The following is a 27004-nucleotide window of genomic DNA, read 5'->3' on the forward strand; positions in this document are numbered from 1 at the left end:
AGCCTTTGATTGTGTGGATCACAACAAACTGTGGCAAATTCTTAAAGAGATGGGAGTACCAGACCACCTTACCTGTCTCCTGAGAAATCTGTATGCGGGCCAAGAAGCAACAGTTAGAACTGGTCATGGAACAACTGATTGGTTCAAAATAGGGAAAGGTGTACAACAAGGCTGTATACTGTCACCCTGCTTATTTAACCTATATGCAGAGTACATCATGAGAAATGCCAGGCTGGAAGAATCACAAGCCGGAATTAAGATTGCAGGGAGAATCATCAACAACCTCAGATATGCAGACGATACCACCCTAATGGCAGAAAGTGAAGAAGAACTAAAGAGCCTCTTGATGAGGGTGAAAGAGGAGAGTGCGAAAGCTGGCTTGAAACTCAACATTAAAAAACTAAGATCATGGCATCTGGACCCATCAATTCCTGGCAAATAGAAGGGGTAGAAATGGAAGCAGTAACAGACTTCATTTATTTGGGCTCCAAGATCACCGCAGACGGAGACTGCAGCCATGAAATTAAAAGACGCTTGCTCCTTGGGAGGAAAGCTATGGCAAGCCTAGATAGCATATTAAAAAGCAGAGACGTCACCTTGCCGACAAAGATCCGCATAGTCAAAGCTATGGTTTTTCCAGTAGTAATGTATGGCTGTGAGAGCTGGACCATAAAGAAGGCTGAGCGCTGAAGAATTGATGCCTTTGAACTGTGGTGCTGGAGAAGACTCTTAAGAGTCCCCTGGACTGCTAGGAGGTCAAACCAGTCAATCTTAAAGGAAATCAACCCTGACTGTTCATTGGAAGGATTGATAATGAAGCTCAAGCTCAGATATTTTGGTCACCTAATGCGAAGAGAGGACTCTTTGGAAAAGACCCTGATGCTGGGAAAGATTGAAGGCAAAAGGAGAAGAGGACGGCAGAGGATGAGATGGTTAGATAGCATCACTGAAGTAATGAGCATGAAACTGAGCAAACTCAGGGAGGCAGTGAAGGACAGGAAGGCCTGGAGTGATATGGTTCATGGGGTCACGAAGAGTCGGACACGACTTAACGACTAAACAACAACAACAAAGGATTTGGGATGTTATTAGGATATTTTTTAAAGCTTATTTTGTTGCGAATTGTTCCAATCCCTCCAGGAAGAAGAATGCTAAAGAAATTAGTTAGCTAACTAACGAAATGATTGCTGCCTGAGGTGCTGGTGCAGATGGGGAATTTGCTTGAGTGCTTCCAATTTGTTGACGTTCAATTACACCATCCCATCCCTTATAGCTGTCACAGCTGCCCATGAATTACCCCATGTGGCACAATGACAGGAGTGAAAGTTTCCTGATCCTTAATCAGAGTTGCTGGAATAGTGGCAGTGAACCACAATCCCTCAAGCCACATTGCTAGGAAGGGGCAGCTTAAAGGCTCTCTCCTTAGTAATACTTGAAGGCAAAGTGAAGGATGTATATGTAGGTGCAAAATGTTCCACAATCGACAATGTAACCCATTACTCCAAACATTTGCCCACTCTTGCTTTATGGTACCACAGGACTCTGCTTTGCTTAAGTAAGAAGGGACAGCCACTGTCTGTGAGCAGTTAGGATAGCACTGTGCCTTACAAAGGTTTTGCAATGTTTCATACTCTTGCTGCATCCATCTCTCTGCTGCAAAATCACAGTGAGCAGAAAATAGCTGTGTGGATAGGAGGCCCTCTCCTTTTGGGGCTGGACTTGGCAAGCTCTGCTGAGCCTGTCACTGTGCAAAAATGAAGACTGCATCCTGGACTAGGTCCAATGTTCTCTTACGGCTACACATCACAGAGTGAATTGGAGCCAGCCAACAAAATTTGGGGAAGTTGTCAATCCATTTGAATAAAGAAACACTCTTCTTAGGATCCCATGGAATCTCAGGAGTAAGCTAATAGACTGTATTTGTACTGTGAACTGTAAAAGCTTTTGTGAGGTGCTGCACTATTCTTCACTGATTTTATTAAGATCAACTATTTATGACTATCCCTCTTGACTATTTATGACTATCCCTTAGGCCAGAAGCAGGCAAATTGATGCCATCCGGATACTTTAGATTTCAACTCCCATCGTGCCCAGTTAGGGGCAAAAGCCTGGGAACTGTGGCTAAAAATTCTGAGGGCATCAGGTTCTTATCCTTTGCCTGAAAGCACCACAGCCATAATAATGCTCTTCTAACGGACAGCCAACAATACAGGCTGGCTGGATTCTCCATTCCAGGTCAGTTAAAGAAATTCTCAGAGATGCATCACTGTAACATAACCAAGTTGTGGTGCAGTGAATATTACATTATGGATCCAGTTTCCCCACCCTTACAGGAACAGTCTTGTTAGTACAGTGCGACATTACAACAACCAGACGTTCCCAAAGCCCCAGTGGTTCTGCCTCTGTCTTTTCATTTCTTCTCACCAAGTTTGTTGATGCCAATCTCTTGCAAATCCTCCCAGGTCAGATCAGTCACAATGTTGATGGAGTCATAACCGTTGCTCACCAGCTTCTTGTGGTACTGGGGTAGACCAATAGCACTCAGCCAATCCATCAAGTCATCCTATGAAACAGTACAATCACACTGGGTTTTATTAGGGAGTCCCTGCTGCTCTCCAAGTCTATGCAACTTGGGAGAGCTGAGAAACTGAATGGACCCTAGAAGATACACACGTCAGATCAGGTTCTCTCTGATGTTTTGGGTCAGAGTGCCTGCAATCCCTTGCCATTTGCTATGCTTGCTGGAAGGCACCATGAAGGGCATCCTCCATAGATAAGGGCTAAGCAGGGCAAGTTAAAAAAAAAAAAAAAGCAGTCTTCAAAATGCCACCATCATTATACATAGCTCAAAACTTTCACTTAAACCATCAACTTAATTTATTAGAGTGAGCAAATGATAGCCCTGATGGAGTAGAGAGCAGTTTCTTGGGCTTAGATTAGGAAGGCTCAATTCCCTCACCTCCAAACTCAAGTTCTGAAACCAAATGAGCTGATCTTTAACTATTCCTTACTTGAGCCTTACTATTTCACAGGCTTGTTGCAAATATTCTATGATATCTCTCTGAAAAGAATATGGAGCTTTGGGGAAATGAGTGGGAAGAGAAAAATGTTGTAGAAGCAATGTCATTTCATGCAGAAAATGGTCAGAGATATTGTGGTATTAAATAGTTATTAGATTAAAATATGCCTCACAGCAACTCTATAGGTATTTTTGCAGGGGTGGGGTTGCTTTCGAGTCACATTTTGACTCCTGGCAACAAGGCAAGACTTGTACTTAATCATACTAATCCTATTTTAAATATGGGCATTTCAGGCAGGAAACAGGCAACATATCACGCCCATGGGCTTACATTCTGCTTTTCTAATATAACCAAAGGCCTCCTAGGGCAGTAGTTTACTAAGAACTCCATAAACGTTTCTGTACTGTTTCGTTCTAAGCAATTAAGAGGCTCTAGTATAGCCCTACTGGCTACCTCTTGCTTCGGATTGGCTGATAGGGATGCAGCTAATCATAGACTTCCTGTAGGTCTCTCTAGTTGCCATACTCACAGGAATATAATTTGGGAGCCATTCAGCAATGCTGAGCTGTCCAATCTCTGTCGAAATTTTCTTCCTGTGGCCTGGCTTGGTTACACCAATTGCTGTGAGATCCTGGAACAAAGTGTAGCCCAGATACATTATCTACCACCAACCAGATGTATTTTATATAGTCTACAATGGGGAGCTAAACATCTATACCACATGTGTCCTGCACTATCTCTTCAGGGAAAATGGACAAGTTCTTACAAGCCCCAAATGATAATGGTGTGGAGAAACCAAAAGACACCTTCCTACCTTTGCCCAGTCCCTCTGCATGCTCTTACCTCTGGAGTCATGCGGCTGATTGTTGGCACATCATAACCTGCATTCAGGAAGTTGGCTGTATAGCACTCCAGCTGGAATTCACTTAGCCAATTGTAAATGGCTGCAGCATCCTGCAAAGAAGAGAAAGAGAAGTCCCCTTGAGAAGGTGATGGCATGGAAAAGACTACGAAGACTACAATGATCCCTACATTCCTACAGTCCTTTGGTTATTTTACCAAAATATTGATGGTGTGCTTGAGCAGATGTATTAAAAAAGAAAAAAAGATAGAAGTCAAATTGCAGGGCATCAGTTCATCTATCTCTAATTTACCAAATGGTTAAGGCAGTGTTTCTCAACCTTGGCAATTTTAAGCTGTGTGGACTTCATCTCCTAGAATTCTTAACACTGGGTTAAGGGTTATAGGAGTTTTAGTTGAAAACACCAAGAGGTCACCAGGTTACCTATTTTTGCTATAGTTTAAGCCCCAACTTTTTCTGAGTGATCGGCCACTCATTAAGCCCGGGGTGGGCCTCCACTTGAAGGTAGTAGTCTATCATCACTTGTGCAAGCTTGGATTTAAGTGATGCTTTGCCATTCACCTACATGCTTGGCATGCACTTATTTAATGGAGGTGGTGAAGTTTCTTTTGATAAAGTGAAAATATACTAACAAATTGTTATCCTTTGGAAAGTCCTCCTAAATGCAGTCTGCAAGTGCACTTTCCAAATCAAGACTAGAGTACAGAAAGTGCAATTCAATATTTTAAAATCTACTTATTTATTTCCAGATATTAACAATATGGTTTCTTGGAAAGATCTCAGAGGATCTCAGGAGTAATTTTACTATGTCATTCCTTTCTTTTACCACTGCACTGGATATAAATTTTATTAGCAGCATTTTCTTGTGAAGAGAGATCTCTGCTCTTGCACATCTCTTTATAGTAGCCGTAGAAACATCTGCTGCCCTTGGCATTCTACTCCCTCCATTCTGATAGCAATGCTAGTAAAAAGAGACCTTGCCAGGGAAGGTTTCTGGACCAACTAGATCCACTAATAAAGCATGCCTCTTTGCCAACACAACTCTGGAACAGATGAAACATACAGCAGTCCTGAAATTAGCATTCTTATTTTCCTTCCAGCCCCAGCACTGCATTTGTTGTTCCTCTACCTTGAACATTCTCTTCCCTGCATCCTTTCAATTCTTCTGTCCCTATTTCTAATTCCAGGCTAGAGTGGCACCAGATGGTTTTTAATCAAATGCTACCTGGAACAACATCCACTTTATGAGGAACACTTGATATCAGAATTTCTATGGACATTCCAAGGGATTCCAGTACCTTCCCTTCCAGGAGCTGCTCTGGGCGTAGATACTGGTGGGAGAAGATCCTGTCATTGGAGAAATTCTGGTGCATTGGGGTCCCTGCAAAGAACCAGAGCAAAATCAGAGCAGGCAACAGAGCCTTGGCAGAACCAATAGAGGACACAGTCATGCAAAAAGGCCTGTTGCTACGTAACATTTGTTTGAATAGGGCATGGAAGGGAGTTGGAAATCATTACACCGCGGTGGTCGCACTTTCTGCATTTATACCCATGGAGTTCACCAAGAGGAAAGGTAGATTTTATTTACATTTTTGTCCTGTAAATTTTTAATTTTAAATCCCAACTTTTCTCAAGAGCTACCAATAGCTTGTTGGGGTGGGGGTGGGGTAGCACAATCAAACAGAATACTCAGTTTCATTTTAAACTATGTATTTTTTTTAAAGTCAACTGTGACATGTTGTTGAATTTCAATTTTTTATTACTCATACCAAAGACATTCAGGCATAGATTTTCATGGACATCTGGAGCAGCCTTCTGCACCATACTTTTTAGAAGTATTGGGCTCCTCCTTTCAGTACCCAGCCAGCATGGCCAGTGGGAAGTCTGGGAGTTATAATCCAACTCATTTGGAGGGTATCAGGCTGGGGAAAGCTGCTGTATAAAAACAGCATTTGACACTGCAGGGCAGACAGTAATAACCCTGCTCTACGTCTCTGCTATTAGAAATTAATAGCACACTCTCCCTGCCATGCAAGCATGCCATCCCAGCTGGATGTTCACCTTGTGAAAAGTGTATATTTGTTGCCATTAGGAAAGATGCTTTGCTTCCCCTTGCCACCTTTGTGACAAGATGACAACATCTCCACTTACCCAAGGAGCTGGTTTGGCCATTGTGAGAATTTGAACTCAGAACATGTTGCTGCAGATCCTCCCCACCAGGCAAAAGTGGCTGCATACACAAGAGTGAAGAGAGCCATCAGTTATCAAATTGGCAGACATATGACTTTTTCTCACACTCAAAGGTTTTGCATATGGCATTAGCAAAGGCATATTTACAATTGTGCAATTAATACTGATAAACCCAAATGCCACACAGTGGCCCATTGGTTAAAAATATTTAAGACAAGAAGGTAATGTCCAGTCTTCTGGGATCTTAGAAGTAATCCCAACTGATTGTTCTTTTAATTTCTTCTCTGCAGATAAGCAACACTAATCTATGGAAGCTCTATATCATTTTCAAAGCCCAGGTGGCACAGGGAAAAGAATAGGAATGGAAACCACCACCAGTTCATCCCCAAACAGGAAGATTACTACTTTCCTCTTACCTAATTCATTACATCAGAACTAAATATGGCACTGCTTTATGTAAAGGGATTACGTGGTTATTCCTTGAGAATTTTGTTAGATACGGTACCCCCATCCTTTCAAATGGCTGCCACAGAACATGCAATTATGGCTCTAAGTAGTAAAGACCATTTTTCCCCAACCAGCTGCCCTCTAGTTATATTCCGACTATAACTCTTGGAATTCCCAGGTAATTGCTAGCTGAAAAAGAGAGCAAACATAATACCAGGTATCATTATATTTTCCATAGTGGGGAGTAAACTAGTTGAGGAGGACCTGGAACATGAACAGAAATATAGCCTCTACGGAAAGAGTTACACTCAGCTCTGTCACCCAGTGCTGCCTAAATCAAATGTAGAGCTCTTATGTCTGACAAAGATCTAAAGAAAACTGCACCTCAATTCTTTGTTAAACGAGAAACTACTCCCACATCTCATCTAGTTTGGCCATAAAAAGTACATTATCTCTCACAGTTTATTTCCTTTCAGTTTTTTGTCATTACCATCTTGCTAATTACGCATTAGCAAATCATGAACTTGAGCATAAGCCCCAAGTGAGATATAAGCTCCTTAAAGCAAGGGTGGCTTAAAGGCAGTATCAGCGGAGTGGAAGTACATCACAATGTCATCGCTTGGTCCCAAGAGCCCTGCTATATGAGGACCAGGACCAGGAAGAGGCATCTCAAGAAGTGGATCCTGGGCTGCTAGGCTCCATCAATGAAGCCAAGCCAGCAACCAGCCCAAATATTCCTGTCCTAAACCCAGGAGTTCCATACAGCCCTCAGGAATGCTGGTGTCTGAAAAGACAGAGTGCATGGCTTTTTCAAGGGACAGCTGAACCTGGCAAAGCGCCAGGAGTAACGAACTGAAGGCTGCCAGACCTTGTCAGGGCCAGCTGTGCACAAGTAGGTTCAGAGGCTGCTGATATTTGGAAAGCAATCAGGACTTGGTAAGATTGCTGGACCAGGCTCAAATTATCATATTTTGGATACATTATGCAAAGATCTAGCTTTCTTAAGAAGTGTCACAGACAGAGAAGAAAAGGATGTCAAGCAGCAAAGTGGATGATCTCAGTTACAACAGCAACAGGTACATCATTGGAAGTTCTGAAAGGCCAGGTTGAGGACACATCATTGTGGAGAAGATCTATCTGTATGGTACTTGAGAGTTGAGATCAACTTAATGGCATATGTCTGTGTGTACTTTCAAATCAGTGTTGATTCCTGACAATTCCCTGATCTAATCCCCAGCAGTGTTCTTGGCAAGATTTTTCAGAAGTGGTTTGTCCTTGCCTTCTTCCTAGGGCTGGGAGAGAGTCACTGGCCCAAAGTCCCCCAGCTGGCTTTGTGCCTAAGGAAGGACTTGAACTCATGACCTCCTGGTTTTTAGCCTAGTACCTTAACCACTACACCAAACTGGCTGTCCTGATGGCATATAATCAATCAATAAAAGGTTGCTGGAACTATGACTATCAGTGAAGGCCACCATAAATTCCAGTCTTACAATTCCAAGCTGCTAAGGCCTTTCCTTGGGATTTGGGTTCACATGTCTTTGAATTCTCTCATTTTGCTGGTGTGTTGGATGCTCTCTGCCCAGTGAATCTGATGAATTTATGACTTTGAAATGGGCCTCACAACCAACTTCAACCAGATAAGCACTGCTGTTGGGGAATATGAACTGAAGATCGCAGAAGAAGAGATTTTCATGCTTTTGCACAAAAAATACTATTTCCTTACCTTTACATTCTCAATGAGGATTCCCATGAATTGTCCATTGGTACCCTCAGTACTTTGACCGCTGCCAGCACTTCGGATACTGCCAATACTGCCTTCGCTGCCCACGCTGTTTCTATCACCTGCTGTACAGGAGAGGAGAAATTTCAAATGGGATACTGTGGAGGGGAAAGAGGGGAATAAGGGTTTTCTGTTACCCATAAGAAAGCATTAGGTGAAAGAAAACAATTGGTAGTAGCAAGTTACACAGTCCTGCAGGCTTTGCCATGGAACACAGAATTAGAAACCCCTGTTTTCAAGAAGAGATTAGCTGGCAAGCAGTGCAGGAATTTAGCTATGGGACTCTTATTTACATCAGCCTCCACTTGTTCTGATTTTGTCCCTAAACGCAACATACCAGCTTAACTGAGGAAGATGCAATAACCATAACAGCAGGCAGACAGGGCAAACATCTTGGGTCTATTCATGTAGGAAGGAATGCCTATGAATGTCAAATGTGCATGTACAGATGGAAGGAGAGAAAAACATATGTCACTCTGGTAGATGTGTCTAGTAGATGTGGCTGCATAGTTATCAGAAGTCTGCCCTGATAAGTAAAACTGCCCTTAAAATAAAAGCAAGAAGAAAGGAATAAATGTGCCCTTGGTGGGGTTACCAGGTAGGTTGGAAGTGTCCCCAGATGTCTACTACAAATGCAGTAGTATAGTGTAGTAGAGCAAGGATGGGCAATATGTGTCCCTCCAACTGTTGCTGAACTGCAACTCTCAGCAACCCTTGCCATTCGCTAAACTAGCATTCAGCAGCATTTGGAGGGCAGGGCCACCCATTACCTATCTTTCTAACAAAGGCAGAAACAAGAATGAGGATCCAACAGTGTTATGCATGCACACATACTCATACACGCTAATCAGTCAAGAACACGTGGGTATGCGTGAGAGGGAGCATGTCTCCAAAGTTAAATACTCAAGTGATAAATATGAGGAACCACACATCTCCTTGCTGTTTTTCTCCCTGGCCTGTTCTTTCCTGTGCTGCAGTCAGGCAGCTTGAATGGCAGGAATGCTTGCCCAGCCCAGCCCAGCCCAGCTGTACCCCTGACCTGGGCTCTCAGGTGCTGGAGCTGTCCTGGTCAGGGTGAGGTGGCCCCAACCTGTAGGGAGGCTGAGGGGTGTCTGTGGCGGAGAGGCGTCGGTATGTAGTTGTAGCCCACCAAGAGAGGTGGCTGTGGTAACCTGCAGTCCCTTTGCATGGCTCTGGCACTGATGTATGGGCACCATGCGGGAAAGTGTCAGGCCTGCATGTAGAGACAAAACATGCGTGTCAGAACAGAGCGCATGTAAAGGCAAGGCAGTGGACTGGGTGTCTGTATGGCCAGTCTTTCCCAGTGGGACACACTATGTAGGACTTCACTGCATGGACAAAGTGCTGCTACATAGGACAACTTAGGTACCCAAGGAATACATATGTTCATCTAAAGGTCACACTACTGGAAGTTTAAAGAGCACAATGTGGATTATTTATTCATTACGTAGATGCTTCCAGAATGCTTCCTTAACAAGGAGTTTCAGCAGCTTATAATGGATATTAACAACAGAATCAGAACCCCAGTACAGGTAGTCCTCGACTTATGACCATTTGTTCAGTGACTGTTCAAAGTTATGATGGTGCTGAATGAATGGTGGTTACGACTGATCCTCAGAGTTCTGGCTGTCCCAGCACCGCCGGGGTCATGTGATCACAATCTGGGTGCTTGGCAACCAGTTTGTACTTATGACTGGTTGCAGTGCCACGCAATCACATTGCCATTTGCAACCTTCCCTGCTGGCTTCCCCAGAAAGTCAATGGGAAAGCTGGCAGGGAAGGTCGCAAATCTCCTCCACACATGTGCCCTCCCTCAGCCCCTCTGTGCTCGCGCCGCGCCAGCCACTCGCACACCCCCAGGCACCCTCTGCACCCTCCCTGACCCATGCCGCACCCCTGCGCACCCTCCCCAACCCACACTGCACCCTTGCACATCCTCCCCAACCTGCGCTGCCCACTCGTGCAGCCTCCCCAACCTGTGCCGCACCCTTGCGCACACTCCCTGACCCACGCCCTACCTTTGCACACCTTCCCCAACCCATGCCTTCTGCACACCCGTGTACCCTCCCCGACCCACACTGCACCCCATCACGCACACCCTTGTGCACCCTCCCTGACTTGCACCCCTGCACATTCTCCTCAACCCATGCTGCACTTTCGCTCACCCTCTCTGACCCATGCTGTGCCTCATGTACACCCTTACACACCCTCCCTGCCCATGCTGTGCCTCTCACACACCTCTTCGCACGCCTCGCCCTGCCTCCCCCACACCCCTGCCCACCTCTTGCTCCCTCCCCCACCTGGCAGCAGCCACATATCTGCCTGCTGGCCTGGGACTTGCAACTTCCTGCTAGCTTCCCCACTGACGTTGATTGTGGGAAGTTGGCAGGAAGTTGCCTCACCTAATGACCATGGGATTTGTCAACGATGGCAACCACAACAGCAGGGATTGCCATCTATAAGCGATGCGGTCAAGCATTACGACTGCATTGTAATCGTAAATTCTGGTCCCAATTGCTGTTGTAAGTCGAGGACTACCTGTATATTTATCTTTTCCCTCCTCCCCAATTCTTTTCACAAGCCTGTAAAAGATGGTTTATCCTTATTAAAAAGATGTCCTACAGAGGTATATCTAATTCATTTGTTTCATCATTTCTAAATGCTTATAACTGGAGAAAATTCAGAGCCAAAGCCAGTATGAAAGGATAATCATAACTTATGATGCATGCTTTTCATTTTCATAGCTGACAATGCATATATGCATCCTGCGATAAGAGATTTTGCAAGTTTTTGCATTTAAAACCTCCAACCTTGTTTTGACTAGAAGCAAAAATACAATAATAGAATTTATGTCATTTATTTTTAAGTTTTTAATCACTGTCTCCAATCTTCAATGCCTTAAGAACACGGAAAACTTAAAATATGGGCATTTTACTTTGCTAGGTATTCAAATACATTGCAACTGGACACCAACAGCATCCATCTATAGACTGAAGAGAACTGTATATTTGCAACCAGTCTGCAACAACACGAGTGGACGATGCAAACAGCTAAACTACCTGTAAGACTTTGCATATCTGTAAGTTACCCCTTGATAAATTATGGTTTGTATTTATCCCTGGATAATGCAGTATACAATGGGATTCAAGCAGACAAATATTCCATTTTTTAGAGACTTTGATGGACGTTTTCTATCAGTCCAAAGCCATTGTGCAACTATTTCAATTTCCTACCACTTACCACTCTCAGTGGTAAGAAACAAGTAGAAGGGATGAAAAATACAGGATAGTTACAAATGGAATATATGAAGCAGGATGACTAACAATACCAGCCTTGTCTGTAAGGTCCCTTGGAAATACAGTAAATTGAATTTTAAATATCTGGAGGACATCAAGTTTTCTATCCTTATATAAATGGGCACGAGCCTTTTGTGTTGAAAAGTTGGTGCACGGTAGGGGGTAGGAAGGGAGGGAGGTTTGTTGAACTTGCCCTGAATAACCCTGCCTTTGAATTAGCAAATGAAGGCAGAGAATATTGTCATGAGTAACTATGACTGGAAGAGGAGGCTATGAGTTGTTGTTACTGTTTTTTTTTAAAGGAAAGGAGATGATGAAGTGATGAAAAATGGAATAAAAGGGATGTCCTGGAACATGGAATCACAGATGTCTCCAGCCTTTTCCTCCACCCACCAACCACATCACTGGATTCTCACAAAACATCCCCGCTGTAACCCTAGGCCAACCTGTCCGCTTGCTGATTACTTCTACGATGGATGGAGGAAAGTAGCCGACTCGGTCGGTGCCTTTCTGAGCATCATGGATGTGGCCCTTCCACCGCCCATCTGCATGCTGCTCCAGGACCTGGCAAAAGAAAAGAACTCCCATCAACAGCCTGACCAGACAGACAAAGGAGTACGAAAAGAAAAGGTTGAAAAGGCAAGAAGGGTCATTAAGTCTAATTTCCTGCTGCTGTGGCAAGATCTTCTAAAGCTGGCATGTTGCATGGTGCCTGTGATGGATATATGAATGGGGAAACCTTTGTTGTTCAGATCTAACCTTTGCTATGAACTTGCTAGCCACTTCACTGTTTGCCCCCACGTACAAAAGGTGGGTAAGTATAGTAATCGAGGACTATTGTAAGGATTAAAATAATGTGTATGATTCTTAAATGTTTATTTTATTTATACACCATTTATGTGTTCTTAACACTTGAAAGGGAAGTAAATAAACATAGAATACAATGGAATAAAAATTAAAGGAATGCTTCATTAGGATTAGACCAAACTTGTCTTTTTAGTCTGAAGGCTAAACATTTCATTTAAAAAACTAAAAGCCAAGCTTGTTACCTGAATTCTATAGCTGCACTTAAAACTGATATTCTTTACTTTGTACTTCTGCAAAAGTTGTGCCACACGCAAAATGCTACACCACAGAATCTGTTATTCAATTAATCTTCTTTTTGTATGTACATTCTTCTTAAAAGCCTCTTGCCTGCATCTAAACACACTGCCAACTAAGATCCAATTATAATAATACTTCCCCATCTCCTATAGTAAGGATGCGCTGCTTCTTTTAAGACAAGTCAAAGTTGTATTTGTTCTTTTTCTCAGCATTGTAATCCCAACTGGTCTTTGCATGGAAGAAGATCTATAACAAAGTGCGAGTGATGAGGGAACACCACAGGGGGAGAGCGGTAGCCCTGTAAGAGCTTACATGACTTCCATTCCTTCATCTTTTGTAATTGTGTATATGGGCTTTTAATTGTATATTTATTTATTGTTTTTAATGAGTTGTGAGCCGCCCAGAGTCCCCATTGGGGGGAGATGGGTGGGGAAAAATTTAATAAATAAATAAATAAATATTAATTTCTCACCGTGATGACATCTCCAGCACGGATGTTAAGAGCTGTTGGATCATGGAGATTCCAAAAATCCTTCAAAGCACGGACTTTCAGGATTCCTGATGCCTCTGATGACAAATGGTAATAGGGAGAGAGAAAGAAGAGGACAGAGGAGGCAGAAAATGGGCAAAAAAATTGTCAAGGAAAAGGAAGATGATAATGTTACTTACAGAACAGATAATTCCTCCTGTTTCCCATAGCTTGCAAACTCTTTAGGCAGCCAGTATGTTCTTTCCACCTTCAACTTTCTTACTTAGCTTAAGATTCAGAGTCAGCAGTGGGGTTGAAAAACCCACATTCCTTCATTACCTTTCCCCAAGAGACTTCCAACCAAAGGCCTGTCATGCTGGACATATAGATTGCAGCAGACAATCTTCTCACTGCAGGATCTATGGGGATTATTTTTCAGCTTGCTCACCTCGTAGGAGCTGCTTGATGTCCTTGCTGGCATGTGAAGTGGTGAACTGGTTCACAATGTCCAAGGCTGTCTGGTTGTAGGTGTTGCGAATGTTGACATCAATGCCCCCCTACTCACAGAGAAAAAATTAAATGATGGACTATGGAAAGAGGGTCTCTGCAAGGTAGGGAAATTTTTCCTGAAGTAGGGAATTGTGCTCTGATCTAGGTTTCACAATTTCATCACCAGGCTTAACTAGAGCCAACAGTAAGTATTGGTTAGATAATCTTGGTTAGGCAATGCCTAGTATTGATTAGATAACACTGGTTAGACATTGGTTCTGACATCTCAGAGCTTAAAAAAAAGTTCCCTACTATTTGCAATTATTTCTTTCTCTTGCTAGCCTTGATCCCCATAATATGCACACTCCTTTCATACAGCAGCTGTATGAAAGGAGGTTATATATATAAACTGGTATGTGCACAAAGGATTTATCAGCATGAGGAGGAATTGTTTAGGGGCTCTTCATATGGTTGCCAAATGCTGTGCTGGCTTACAATAGCCAAGCCCAGGAGAGCTTGTTGTCCCTATCTGCTCAAGGTCATGTTCATCACTAACCCAGCTTTATGGTTTACAGGTAGTCCTCTACTTACGACGACAGTTGGGACCCGAATTTCTGTTGCTAAGTAATGCGGCTCAGGGAGGGTGTGCACAGGTGTGTGAGTGGCAAGCATGGCATGAGCACAGTGGGGCTGGTGGAGGGTGCGCAGGTGGGAGAGACTTACCCAACAACTTGCGATATTCCTGCCAGCTTCCCCTTTGACTTTCTGGGGAAGCCGGCATGAAAGGTTACAAATGGCAATCATGGGATTGTGGGGTGCTTGGCAACCGGTCATAAGTGTGAATGGGTTGCCATGCACCCAGATTGCGATCTCATGACTGTGGGGATGCTGGGATGGCTGCAACCTCAAAGACCAGTCGTACGTCTCCTTTTTCAGCACCATCGTAACTTCAAATGGTCGCTGAATGAATGGTTGTAAGTTGAGGACTACCTGTAGTGTTATGTGCAAACTGGTTCTTTATCTCACCTGCAGCAGTAAGCGCACCACTTCTGTCTTGCCATACAATGCAGCTTCATGCAAGGCAGTGCCTGTTTTTGTCTGCCTGTTGATCTCAATTCCAGCTTTCAGGAGCTGCCTGTGTGGACAGAAAAATAAACAATGAGCACCAGCAGACCAAAAATGGTCAGCCTAGATCAATCTGGATGGTGTAACAACTGCTGCCGGGGGGCCAAGACGAAAATGGGGGATTACAGATGAATTTAAGAAATAAATTGGAGAAAGTATTTGTACTACAAAAAGAATACATTAAAAAATAAACACAATGGATGTGTATGCTCTGTAGTACAAAGTTTTAATTTATGACATAATTCAGTAAGGATCTCACTTGAATGATGGTAACTCAGTAGCTGCTACTACAGAACTGAAAAATCCAAAATACACTTAATTCCTGTTTCCCCTGGAATACATGACAGAGAGAATGGGCACAGCTCAAGAACAGAGCAAATTGAGGTTACTTCTCTCTTCCTAAGCAGATGCAGCTGGAATTTTGTTAAAGGGACATTTTAAATGTAATGCATGTGAATAAGGAATATCTGTTATTTTCTCCACGTAGGGTCTGAAACAAAGATTTCTGAAGTTAATGCAGGAATAAACTACAATTTGAAAAGGCAAGTGTAAACTGTAAGTACAAAATTACTCATTCACTTTTATTGGCCAGACTGTAGACTGCAAAAATAGAAGCATTAGGGTAAGTTTTAGGAATTGGAGAAGCAGGTTCAAGGGGAACTCACTGATAGTCCTCCCAGCTCTTTAGCCTCTATTTTATTAGCCCTTTGGAACAACGCAACAAATGGTGCCCTCTGTTGGCAGATATGTTTTGTTAAAAAGCGATTTGCTGCCATCTCTCCTCCCCTAAATAAGAGTAGGCTAATCTACTGAGACCACTGCCTTTCCCCACCTTGGAAGTGCTTAGAAAATTACCTGATAATCTCCTTGTGCCCATTCTTGGCTGCCAAGTGTAGAGGAGTAGTGTAGTTGGGGTCACTTGTGTCCTTGAATTGTCCCTCAAGTAGAGCCACACACATATGGCTGTTTAGAAGCAACTGGGCTACCTAAAATGGACAGGGAATGAGACAATGAATAAAATACAATGGAAAGCATATTTGACATTCTTGCTTACTCTGTCCAGTGATAACTCATTGACAGACCATCTATTCAGCAATGTAGAACATCTAATGTAGAACATTCAAACCCTAACATCTCCCTGAGAGGACATAATATAGTTCCTTCCCAATTTGGGATCTCTGTGGCTCCCACCCTGATGGTATTCTGGAGCCCCTTGCTGAATATTGGGGGTATACATTCTGTGTGGTCTGCCAGTTTTCCCTTGTTCTTCTGTTCTTTTCCCTCTTTGGTTCTTACTGTATTGTTTTCATACTTATAATTCTTATTATATTATTTGTATACTTTTGTTCTTATGATACTGTTTTTATTCTTTTTTTTCAATTCTTTTTTATGAAACAAAATTTTTACAAAGTAAAAATAATACAAATTTAAAGAAAAAAGGAAGTAAAGGAAGTAAAGGAAAGGAAAATTGATAAGTAAATAGAAAAGAAATGAAAGAAAAAAGACAAAGAAAGAAAGAATAAAAAAAAGATATAAAGAAGTGGCTTCTCATCTTCTTTACAGCAGTTATAAATACATTTATATTGTATCCTCTCTCTAAGGTTACCCTATGGCTCCCTTCTTTCCATATTCTACCATATTCATTTTTCTTTTTTTTTCCAGCAAAAAGTCCATAAGGGGTTTCCAGTCACTGACAAATGTAATTGTTGTCTTTTCTCTAATTAAGCAAGTCAAATTTGCCATCTCTGCAAATTCTGTCATCTTCACCAACCATTCCTCCATTGTGGGTATTTCAGAGTCTTTCCATATTTGTGCATATAAAAATCTTGCTGCAGTTACTGTGTACAAAACAATCGTCCATAAATCTTTTCTAATTGTCCATTAGTCCCAGCAAGAAAAGTTCCAGTTTTAGTTGAATATTAATCTTTAAAATTCTTTGTATTACTGTGTGTATTTGAACCCAAAATTTTCTAACTTTTTTACAAGTACAGTATATGTGTGTGTGTGTGTGGGGGTATTTCTGTTTATTGTATTGTGAGCTACCCAGAGTTGTTCTGGAGTCAGGTGGTGCCAAATGGAGTAAAATAAATGAATAAATAGATGCTGGAGAAGTGTTGCCAGTCACGTTAGGCAATGTTGAATGACAGGGTCAAAGACAGATTCCAAGTCATTCTGGAGCATTCTCTCTCCATTCCACTTTGGAATGAGTTTACATGTTTAAAGTTAGTGTTACATCTCAGGACACTGTTGTTGAACTGCAACTTCCACCATCCTTCACTGTTGGCCATGCTGGCTAGGGCTGATGGGAGTTCATCAACATTTGGAGGGTTGCGCTTACTCATCCCTCTTAGCTAAGATTACTAAGGAATAACTCTCATTGAATGAAATGGAACAAGACTAGCTTGAGGTTTGAGGGGTCCCTGGTCAAAATAAACCTCCCTGTTAATAGGGGAGAAACTTTATTAACACCTTACTCATTCTTTTTGAAGATGGCATAGTGATGTGGGTCAGACAGTCTTCCTTAAAACTGGCTGTGACTTTTCTTAATTTCAGTGCATGCATTTAACGGAATAAGTCTTTTGTTTCACTTAGAATTATCACTGTTTTTCCTATGTGGAAGAGGCAACTTTTCTTTTCATACTTCTGACATATAATTGTTAAAAGTTCAGGAGTCCTACTAGATTAAAAAAAAAAGTGTGTCTACTCTCATGTTTTGTTCTGCTTCTTTATTTATAATTTCTATTGGTAAGTCTGCCCAACTCTGGGGAAGCCCCTCTATTTCCTTGCACTTCAATCAGAAAGACTAAAGAATTGCCAACCTATTTCTAGCAAGCACCTATATCCTTTACAATGGCTACCATTAATGTGACCATAGTTCAGATAAAGAGACAGCTTCTGCCCTTTAGACCTCCAAGAAAGACAAATGCTTAGGAGTAGCCATTCCTCCCATTCTGACAGCCCTGAGAAAGAAAGAGTTGTACATCTGCTTTGCTTCCAAGTCCTTAAAGGGGCCAAATTCTTCAGCCTTTTAGGAACTGGGTCATCCAATCCTGTTATTATCAGCCACTCAATTCTCTTTTTCTAGACTCCACCTGTCAATTTTCTTCAGCCTCTCCATCTTCAGCCTCTCAACCACAGGTCCTGCATTCCTTATAGAAGAAGCTTCTGTCCAAAATGCTTCAGCAAGGATGGATTAGTTTTAACATTGATTAGAGTGTGGTTTATGGCTCAGTGTATTGATGAACCCACTGTCTTTACAGTTCAGCATGTCCTACAAATCCAGGAAACTGGGTTAATTAGCATACTTGGGCTAAACATGGGCAGTTTATCATGCAAACACAGCCAATCTAAAGGTTGTGCTTAGGGCAGTTTACTAAATGAGAAACAATTTCAACTTCAAGTCTGATTTTGACCTGTCTTCAGCCTAAGTAATCCCTACACCATCACAAGTTTCAGTCCACATGCAGAGGTCTTGAGCATATTACTTGTGTCAGATTTATCATGCTATTTATGGCCTATTTGATACCAAAATTGATGTTCAAAACACTCCCTGGTTGATAATGAAAATAATGTGTCACTCCCTCAGCTCCTTTGGTGCAATCCCTTAGATGAATTCCCCCTCCCCCATCAGGGTTTACTTATATTTCTTGTTCTTTTCTTTAGCTTGGAGGAAGCTTCCCATCCTCAGGAATTCCAAGTAGCTTCTGCACCTGTCCTAAATACCGGAGCCAGGAATCTACAGCCAGCTCCCAGTTTGGTCAGGATGGAATGTCTGGCCTTCTATCCCAGCTGGCCTTGGTTCTGACTTCATAGCCTGAAAGGATTGTCAGACTCCAGGCATTGTCTGGTTTTGTGTGGGAACAGGGAAGAGAAAATGTTGATTGCTTTGGAACCACAGTGGGAAGAAACATCCAGGGGGAGGATGCTGTATTATGTCTCAAAGTCATAGCAAGGCCTGATCCAAGCTGCTGCCTGCCCTGTTTCTTTAGTCCAGGGTTTCTCAACCTCGGCAACTTTAAGATATGTGGACTTCAACTTCCAGAATTCCCCAGCCAGCCGAATTCTGGGAGTTGAAGTCCACGTATCTTAAAGTTGCTGAGGTTGAAAAACACTGCTTTAGCCTATTGACATGTACTTGCAGAAGTTTGGTTACCAGAGAAAACCACAAGGCAAGGGTTGAAATTCTGAGTGATGGGTAAAATAGAATTTATGGTACCAATCCAACAGTTGGTTTAAGGCTAGCTTAAGAAAACTTCATGGGACAGGACAAGACAGAACAGGATGGAATAATACTGTATGCTCGACTGCTTTTCTTGCACCAGAATGCTTTTCAATAGACAGTGGATATGAACTAGACAGATGGGGTAATCTTTTCTCTAACTTGTTTGCTTTGTTATACAAGGTGCTATGGTTGCTTCTGCTTACCTTCAGCCTCCCAAACTCACAAGCCAAGTCCAAGGGGGTTTTCTTAGCCTTATTTATAAGACACGGGTTGGATTGGTGCTGAAGCAGCATCTCTGACTGCAGGCAAACATGTAAGAACATGAAAAGAATTTAGTGAATCTGGAGAAAGTGGCAGCACATTCCCTAGTTAAGCAACTCATTTACCTGTCATGCATAGTCAAAGCCCTTGTGCAGGAAAACCCTTGTTTGGAACTGACAATAAAGCACCACTATAATATGGATCATAATGGGCCTGTAATTTGCTTCTCCAGCTCCTTCTAGTTAAATCTCAAATCAAGAAACTCAGGAAGTTCTCCAGTCTTTCTTAACCAGTTTAAAGTTCTTCTGTAAATCAATCTGGTGGAAAGTAAACATCCTCTCAGGGGCTTTTATTTGCATTCTCACCATCTCAACACATTTGAAGCTGTGTCTGATTCAGACAGTGAAAAACTGGGAGAAAGTATATATTTTCTAAATTCGTAAGATGTTTGACTGTAATGTCTGGTATTCAAATAATCTCAGATTCTATCTTTAAAAATCTTTACTATCTTTAAAAATAGTAAATAAAATGCTTGTCCTCATTTGCGTGCAGTGCAAGATCTGCAAGAGCTTGAAAACCAACAGAAATGTGACAGGATTTTGGAGCTATTCCTAGAAAAGCTTTAATGTTATAAGTAACCAACGTAGGGGTTTTTGGATGATAGTTATGGCATGTACAGCTTTTTGTTTTCACAAGAGCAAAATATATACAATTCTGTTGATTTTTTTCAGAATGGATTGCCATGCAAAACTATGTTACTTATCAGACCAAAATGATTTTTGTCATCTTTCTCCCTGTTTTGTTTCCTGACAAAATCTACATAAATGCTATCTTGGTATTGACTGCAGCTTATTATAATTCTACTATGAACTCCATCTATGCTTTATGCCAAGGCAATATACTAGAGTTGCTATGCAATTTTCACCTAAGGGGGGCCATATAAACATACAAAGGATATGGGGTTAAGAAGACAGGATATTTTGGATTTTTTCGAAAAGGCAAACTTAGAATTCCTTTAGTGAGGTTTGAACTTATATATGTTCTTTATCTAGTAGGATACATTTTAGGTTTGGAGAGGTGGGGTGGTTTAATTGTATTCTGGTTTTCATTTACTCAGAGAACCAGTTGATTATACACAATTAAATTTTATTTCAGTATATTGTTGTATGAACAGATGCACAAGAAATGATGAGTTGTTTGTCTTTACAGAAGTACATCAGCAAAACTGTTTCTCCGTACTTAACTTTAGAATGTTTGGCTTATCACACAGAGTTATGAGAGTCTCTCTTTTTCCTTTTGTCTCTTGCTCCCTCCACCATAGTTCCCCACTTACCACTTCATAGTGGCCATACTGGGCGGACAGGTGCAGTGGCACCTGTCCATCCAAGGATGCCATGTTAACTGAAGCAGATGCCCGTAGCAGTAGACGCACTGGCTCCACCTTCCCTTGCCAGGCAGCATAGTGTAATGGGCGCATTCCTGTAGAAAGACAAGTGCCAGAAGGGGAAAGATGGAGATAAGCCACCTAATGTGGAGACTATATGGGCCCATATGGGGAATCTAGAAATAAGAAATTAACAAAATAAGAAAAAAAGCCATACTAGATCTTTGGATCTAGGGCTGGTTTATGTTCATTAAGTGGGCAAACTTTACTGGGGCAAAAGATGGGGCATGGCAGCCTTCTGTTCCCAGTTCCAAAATATTATTCAAAATATTACTTCCCTAGAAGCAGTGTTGTCTATCATATTGTTTGCAAGTGACACTTTTTACTATTGAGACGAGAGTGATTCCTACATTGGTTGCTGCTACTAAGAATAAGAGAGAGCAGTTGAGAAGGTCTTTCACCTTCTTGATCATGCTAGGGGAGAAGTCAGAATAGGCAAGTGTCTTACCATTTGTATCCTTAATATCCACGATGGCCTGTGCCTCCAGCAGCAGGGAGATAAGCTCCAGGCTTCCAACCAAGGCTGCATGGTGCAATGCTGAAAACCTGAGGACAAGAAAACAAGAAAAGAAAAGAAAAGAAAAGAAAAGAAAAGAAAAGAAAAGAAAAGAAAAGAAAAGAAAAGAAAAGAAAAGAAAAGAAAAGAAAAGAAAAGAAAAGAAAAGAAAATTTGATGGGGCAAGCCTCATTGACTTCTAAACATAGCCATGTTCCCTATTAGGAGTTATGTTGACCACTCAAGACTATTGAAGAGTGACACCACAAGGGAGGCAACTCACTTTAGGCACATGGACCACCCTTGCAATGATTCACCTCTCCACATCCTCTTAGTGGTGAAAGGATGATACAGTTGCTTTAATGGCGACTCTAGTCCTCCACTTAGATAAGGGAGCCACATAGAATATTTGAAAGCCGCATAGTACATTGTAAGCATTGGACAAGAACCAAAGTTCAAACTCTCATTCAGCTATGAAGCTATCTAGCTTTCCTTAGGCTAGCCACTATTTTTCAGACTAATCTATTTTACAGAAATGAGAAAAAGGGGGCTATATAGAACCACTCTTAATTTCTTGGGAGGAAAGGAGGCATTTTCCCAATATGATGCATTCCAGATGTGGTTGACTATAGCTCTCAACAAGTCCAGCTGGAAAGTGACGAGAGTGGTACTTCAATATTTCTGGTGTGCATCAATTTGGGAAAGGCTGAGATATCGGTATTACAGTGTCCTGGCAAATAGAGAGATTCTGAAATCACAGACACATACAGTAAGAGACATCCGGTAAGTCCTGTTCTTTGTGGAGGGGTTGCCATTTACACTTTTTCAGCACTGACCAAACTAGTCCAGAATGCTTAATGACAGACTTCTTTTTCTGGCATTGTCCTGTTAATGTCCCTCAAACTCCTTTTTCGTTTTCCTTTGAAGACCTTGTTATGTATACACTCTTGCACATGGGAAAGTCTGCTGCCATGGCTCTGCAGAACACCAAACAATTCCCTCTTGGCTCTCATATAGGACTTCGAGCAAGCTGCTATTTTGTGCCTTGGTATCTGCATTTCGGTACCTTCCTTGCCTAAGAAAACATGGAAGGACATAGCACTGGCTGGCTAAGACAAAAAGCGTGATCTGAGCCATGTACTGTCCTCAAAAGCCTTAGATATGGACTCTTCAAAAAGTTTAACATGACAGAAGTGGAAAAATATTATTAAGAATATCAAATACACAGGGGGTAATCATATTAGTTGAATCTAATTCCTTTAGTGTAATTTTCATTCGTTTTAAATCAGCTTTAGTATCTTGACATCAGCCACCCATTTGCCCTGGCCCTACCTAGCTTTTAAACTGTGGTCCCTAGCATGCCACTCAAAGACTTACAGCCTCCCCTCCCCAAGTTCTGATTTAGGGTGCTCGTGTTTTTATTCAGTAACTGGCTTGCAAGGGGATCTTAAGCAAGTATTTTTTTTTTTAATCCCTGCTCCCTCTGAAAAGGACTAATACCCCTGCTCAAGCCAGCCTTGCGGCTCATAAAGGCACGAGGGTTCTTTTGCTCATCAAAATATGCTGGGGTGTGTGAGTGGATCTTTCATTTCTCCAATGAAAAAAGAAAAGAAAAGAGTACAAGCAGTCCTGTAAGAACATTAAGCAGCCCAATGAGTTATTCCTTACTGTGGCTTGTGTGTGCGTGTGTGTGTGTGTGTGTTTCCAGGATAGCACCCAAAAGGCCAGACAGAAAAGCTAATGCTGGCCTTTGGACAAGTGACCAGCTGTCTCTCGGTAGGGAGAGCACCTCACCTCCCCCTCCTTACCTCCCTGGACTTGCCCTGATTATGGCCGCCTCTTTCCCAGCATCACTTTCCTATTGCCAGAATGTGTGAGGCCACTGAGAATGAATAGATCTTGTGTTTGGGGTTTGTGAAAGAGGCTTGTTTATCCAGTCCTCCCCTCCCCCACTGGCTCCCGCCTCCCCGTTACTTAGTGCCTACTTCATTCATTCATTTGAAAGGAGGGAGGCTAGCTCAGAGCCCACGGGAACCTAGCCTCTGCAGCAATGGGGGCTTGGGTCCTTCAGAGCAATGATGTTATCCCCAGCAGGGCTGGAAAGCGTGGAGGGCAACTTTGGCTGCAGCCTGGTTCAGCCCTCTGACCCTGTTCAATGCTGATGGGCATCCATCGCAGCAGATTGGAAGCTGTTGTGCCCTTCTGCCTCCTGCAGGAGGTTGTCTAGGAGGAATTAATGGCAGCCACTAATACAAGGAATGCCAACACTACCAGCCCCCCAGTGCATAATGACAGCCTCCATCAGGGAGGTCTCTTCTTAGCCAGAGGCAGCCAGCAAGCAGTCAGCTCATGCTGGGCTTCTGCTGCAGGCCTGGAGGCTCCAATTATCCCCACAGTAACCTCTCAATGGGAATGAGAGCTCCCACAGCCAGAAGACTGGCCAAAGCCTCTGAAAGGGCATAGTGCCCATTCCAAGGGGCAGGCCCAAAGAGCTTGGAAGAACAGCCACCAAGAGCTGTCTTGGCATTGCCTAGCAGGAGTTGGTAACCTGTGTGGGTCCTAAGGAGGTTGTGGCAGCCTGCCACTCCTGCTAAAATTCTCAGTGTTACTAAAACAACCAATAAAAGGGAACTTTCTGCTCTCCAGGTCTGCAACTAAGCTTTCCTGCAGCCCATCAAGTTACTCTGGGACATGAGACACGATTGAGACTGGAGTATCTCCCTACAACACTGCTGTTATTTGACAAATGGAGCAGTGACAGCTTAGTGCAGAGATGCCCATCTCATCACTGCTAGATCCCATGATGTACTTTGGAGAAGAGCAGTGGGACAATGTTGAGAAAATTGTCTTGACCATGAACAATAAAACACTGGAAATTTTAACGCTATCCCAGGTTTACTTATGTCCAGATTATTTCTCTTATTACAATTGGAGTAACTGAGCCTGAAGCAAGTGGTTTGGCTAAGATCACCTAATGAGCTCCTGGCAAAGTAAAATGTAAACCAATAACATCCTCTTGACATGTAGCTATGTCTCTTAACCACTATACCCACACACCAAGGTAGTAGCTAGAACTTGTGGCTCTGTCACAGCATTTAATTTATTTGTTTTATACCATGCTTTTCAATTCTGGGAGAGCAACACAATAAGCATCTATGGATCTTCTGGGGCTACAGAAAGCAAGGAAACACTAGAGAATGGCTGCTGTTGACAAGTGAATGGGTATAAACACTGGTTTAAGATACAGTAGCTCAATTATGAATTAATTCTTAAAATAATTAAAGAAATGTTAGCTTTCAAGATTTGTTGAATAGTTAAAACAGATACAGATTAAACTCTGCACTAATAAATACATCAAATACATTATAAATTGATGCAAATGCAAACTTTACCAAGCACAGAAGCATTATGAGTTTTAATTGGGATTTCTAGAACTTTTCTTTCATCTTATAAAAGTGAAGTTGTGGCAAATTCCTAGTGGTAAAATAATTTTTTAAAAACTACATAAAATTGTTATTCCTGCATTACAAACATGAATTTATTATGTATTTATGTAGATTTGATATGGGTGTGTATAAATGTGTTCCTAGCATGGTTCTTCCTATGTCAGCTGCAACATTTCCATTTCCATCATTCTGTGAATTTGTATCTGGCATGTAAAGAATGAAATGATCAAGAACTAATCCTGCCCTCATGGATGGTATCAGTTCTTTGTCCAGAACTAGAATGGTTTTTTTCCCTCTCTACTTGGGATATCTACAGATCCCCCCTGTGTGAAAGAATGTTGGAAGAGAAGCATTAATGAACTAAGTTTCAACCCAGCATGTTTGTGAACAACTGACAGAAAAGCCTGGCAAAAGAAATTATTTTGGTCTTCTCCTGGTCTCTATAAAGTCTCTTGGTTTGCCATTTTGGCTCTAAAACCCTTTATTTTAGCCAATTTAAATCAGCTTTAGTGCATTCAGGCTTTTGGAGTGATCTTAAATTGGATTGTTGTGAGTTATACTGATTTCTTGGTCATATTTTATTACTTTGTATGGCAAGATGCATATGAAAAAGACTACTATCACTACTACTATTAATCTCTAGTAGATAGGATTGCAATGCTAGTACATTCCAATTTGAGTATCTCCTACAGTCCACTTAAGACTCATCTAGGCTATTTTATGACTGATCTTCAGAATTTCCCATCTTGTCTCTCTGTCAGCATTCAATCTCCAGCAAGGCCATCTCAAGACATTTTTCTGCCTAAGATGAAGAAGCGAACAATACCCACCCTCTCCCAATCAATGTGTAGAGTAACCAAAGTCATTTTGGCAAATGAGGCAGAAATATCTTAGCACCTCCCTCTATTCCTGGCAATATACACAACAACATAGAAGTATGAGTTTTCTGCCGTTGCTTACTTCCTCAGATAGCTGCCTCCTTCTACCTACTAGCAGGACTAGACATGATATCTAGGCTGAACATTGGCTAGTTTATTTGTTCTGCATTTTACCTGTCCCAGGTCTCCACAGTTCAGTATGGAAGGGAAATTTTGGAAAATCAACTCCTAGATTACATTTCTTCATACAGACATTTCTCAGCCTGGATCTACTGTAGCTCAGAGCCTGGGGCAGTCTTTCCAACTAGAATGTCAGAGGACCAAGCCTCACAAAGCCACATTTGCCCCATTCGTCTGAAAACTTGTGGGAGTTAGATGCAATGTTTCTGTTAGAACAACTGGCCTGCAGAAATAAAGGGAGGTGGCAAGAAAACTAGAAAAACATTCTGCTCCACTTAATATCAAGATTGGGAAATAATACTGGTGCTATATAAATACATAATAATTGAGGATCATTAGCTGCATGTTCAGGCATTTAATCACCTGTGACTTTAATCCATTGGGTTATGCATGTATGATATGACTTCAGCCCTTAATCCACTGTACTGTAAATGCTTTTCAGTGTTCTGGGAAATTATTGTATTTCTTCAATGGGATTTTTTTTTCCAGGAAGGGCGGTGATATTTCTTCTAAGGGTCTGAAGCTGCAGACCCCAAATCTCTACTGATGCAAGCTCAGCTTTAGTTTTCTCCAGTCTGCTCTCCAGGAATTTCCAGCCATTCGGGAGTTATAAACTATACCCATTTCTAGGACACAAGAAAGTTTTCCAACTAATAATTTGAATGAAGTATCTGCTTGTGGTATTTTAAGGACTGATTTCCTGTTTTAGATTCGGGTTTTGCATCCATAATGTAAAGTGATGGACACAAGGTCATACTGGGGGTCAATGGCAGAGCAGAAAACAGAACAGGTACAGTAGTGTGCTTCAGTTTGTAATCAGAGTAGATATCATGGAGAAAGGAATATCTACAAATTCTTCATATGTTCATAATTAAGAACTGAGTTATTTGCAGGACTGACTCTCCCCTATAATATCTGCCCATCCCACATGCTCCAATAGGATGGACACCTTTTGGGTCCCTTCCATGAATCAATGCCACCTGGTGGGACTCAGGAAGCATGGCTTTTCCATCGTGGCGATTCCTCTGTGGCTCAATCCTCCTATATGCCCAACATACATTTGGGCCCTATCTTGTTGCCTTTAGAAAGGCCTTAAAAACCTGGCTTTTTTCTCAGACTTTGGGGATGGGATGATTGGAATTTCCCATGTTGGGGGGTGTATGAATGTGATTTCTTGGTTGCCTATTAATTTTTTAGATTTTAATTGAAATAGCTCATTTTGTTTCATTTTTTTATTTATTGTATGCTGCCCAAAAACTTGTATACTCACAATT

The 27004-nt window shown here is 42.0% G+C and overlaps 1 protein-coding gene across 4 annotated transcripts in view; it reads right to left on the minus strand.

Moving 5' to 3' along the window:
• The window catches only part of CASKIN2 (CASK interacting protein 2), a 107274-nt gene that overhangs the window by 11553 nt on the left and 68717 nt on the right, over nucleotides 1–27004 (minus strand). The window contains exons 4-18 of one of the 4 annotated variants that reach the window (XM_088133323.1): nucleotides 21179–21276; nucleotides 20620–20765; nucleotides 19229–19324; nucleotides 15659–15789; nucleotides 14705–14813; nucleotides 13638–13746; nucleotides 13193–13287; nucleotides 12063–12180; nucleotides 9339–9533; nucleotides 8243–8361; nucleotides 6034–6112; nucleotides 5181–5263; nucleotides 3864–3974; nucleotides 3550–3651; nucleotides 2425–2563 (exon numbers count right to left, since the gene is read on the minus strand). In XM_088133323.1, the coding sequence (XP_087989449.1) occupies nucleotides 2425–2563; nucleotides 3550–3651; nucleotides 3864–3974; nucleotides 5181–5263; nucleotides 6034–6112; nucleotides 8243–8361; nucleotides 9339–9533; nucleotides 12063–12180; nucleotides 13193–13287; nucleotides 13638–13746; nucleotides 14705–14813; nucleotides 15659–15789; nucleotides 19229–19324; nucleotides 20620–20765; nucleotides 21179–21276 (1730 nt within the window). Of the gene's footprint in view, nucleotides 1–2424; nucleotides 2564–3549; nucleotides 3652–3863; nucleotides 3975–5180; nucleotides 5264–6033; nucleotides 6113–8242; nucleotides 8365–9338; nucleotides 9534–12062; nucleotides 12181–13192; nucleotides 13288–13637; nucleotides 13747–14704; nucleotides 14814–15658; nucleotides 15790–19228; nucleotides 19325–20619; nucleotides 20766–21178; nucleotides 21277–27004 lie in introns of all 4 variants that reach the window. The other 3 variants (XM_088133322.1, XM_088133325.1, XM_088133324.1) reach the window with 3 other exon arrangements.

The sequence above is a fragment of the Python bivittatus genome, unplaced genomic scaffold (genome assembly GCF_059951505.1).
Source record: "Python bivittatus isolate LINGU-HERP-01145 unplaced genomic scaffold, Pbiv_v1 ctg000080_np1212, whole genome shotgun sequence".
Taxonomy (NCBI): domain Eukaryota; kingdom Metazoa; phylum Chordata; class Lepidosauria; order Squamata; family Pythonidae; genus Python; species Python bivittatus.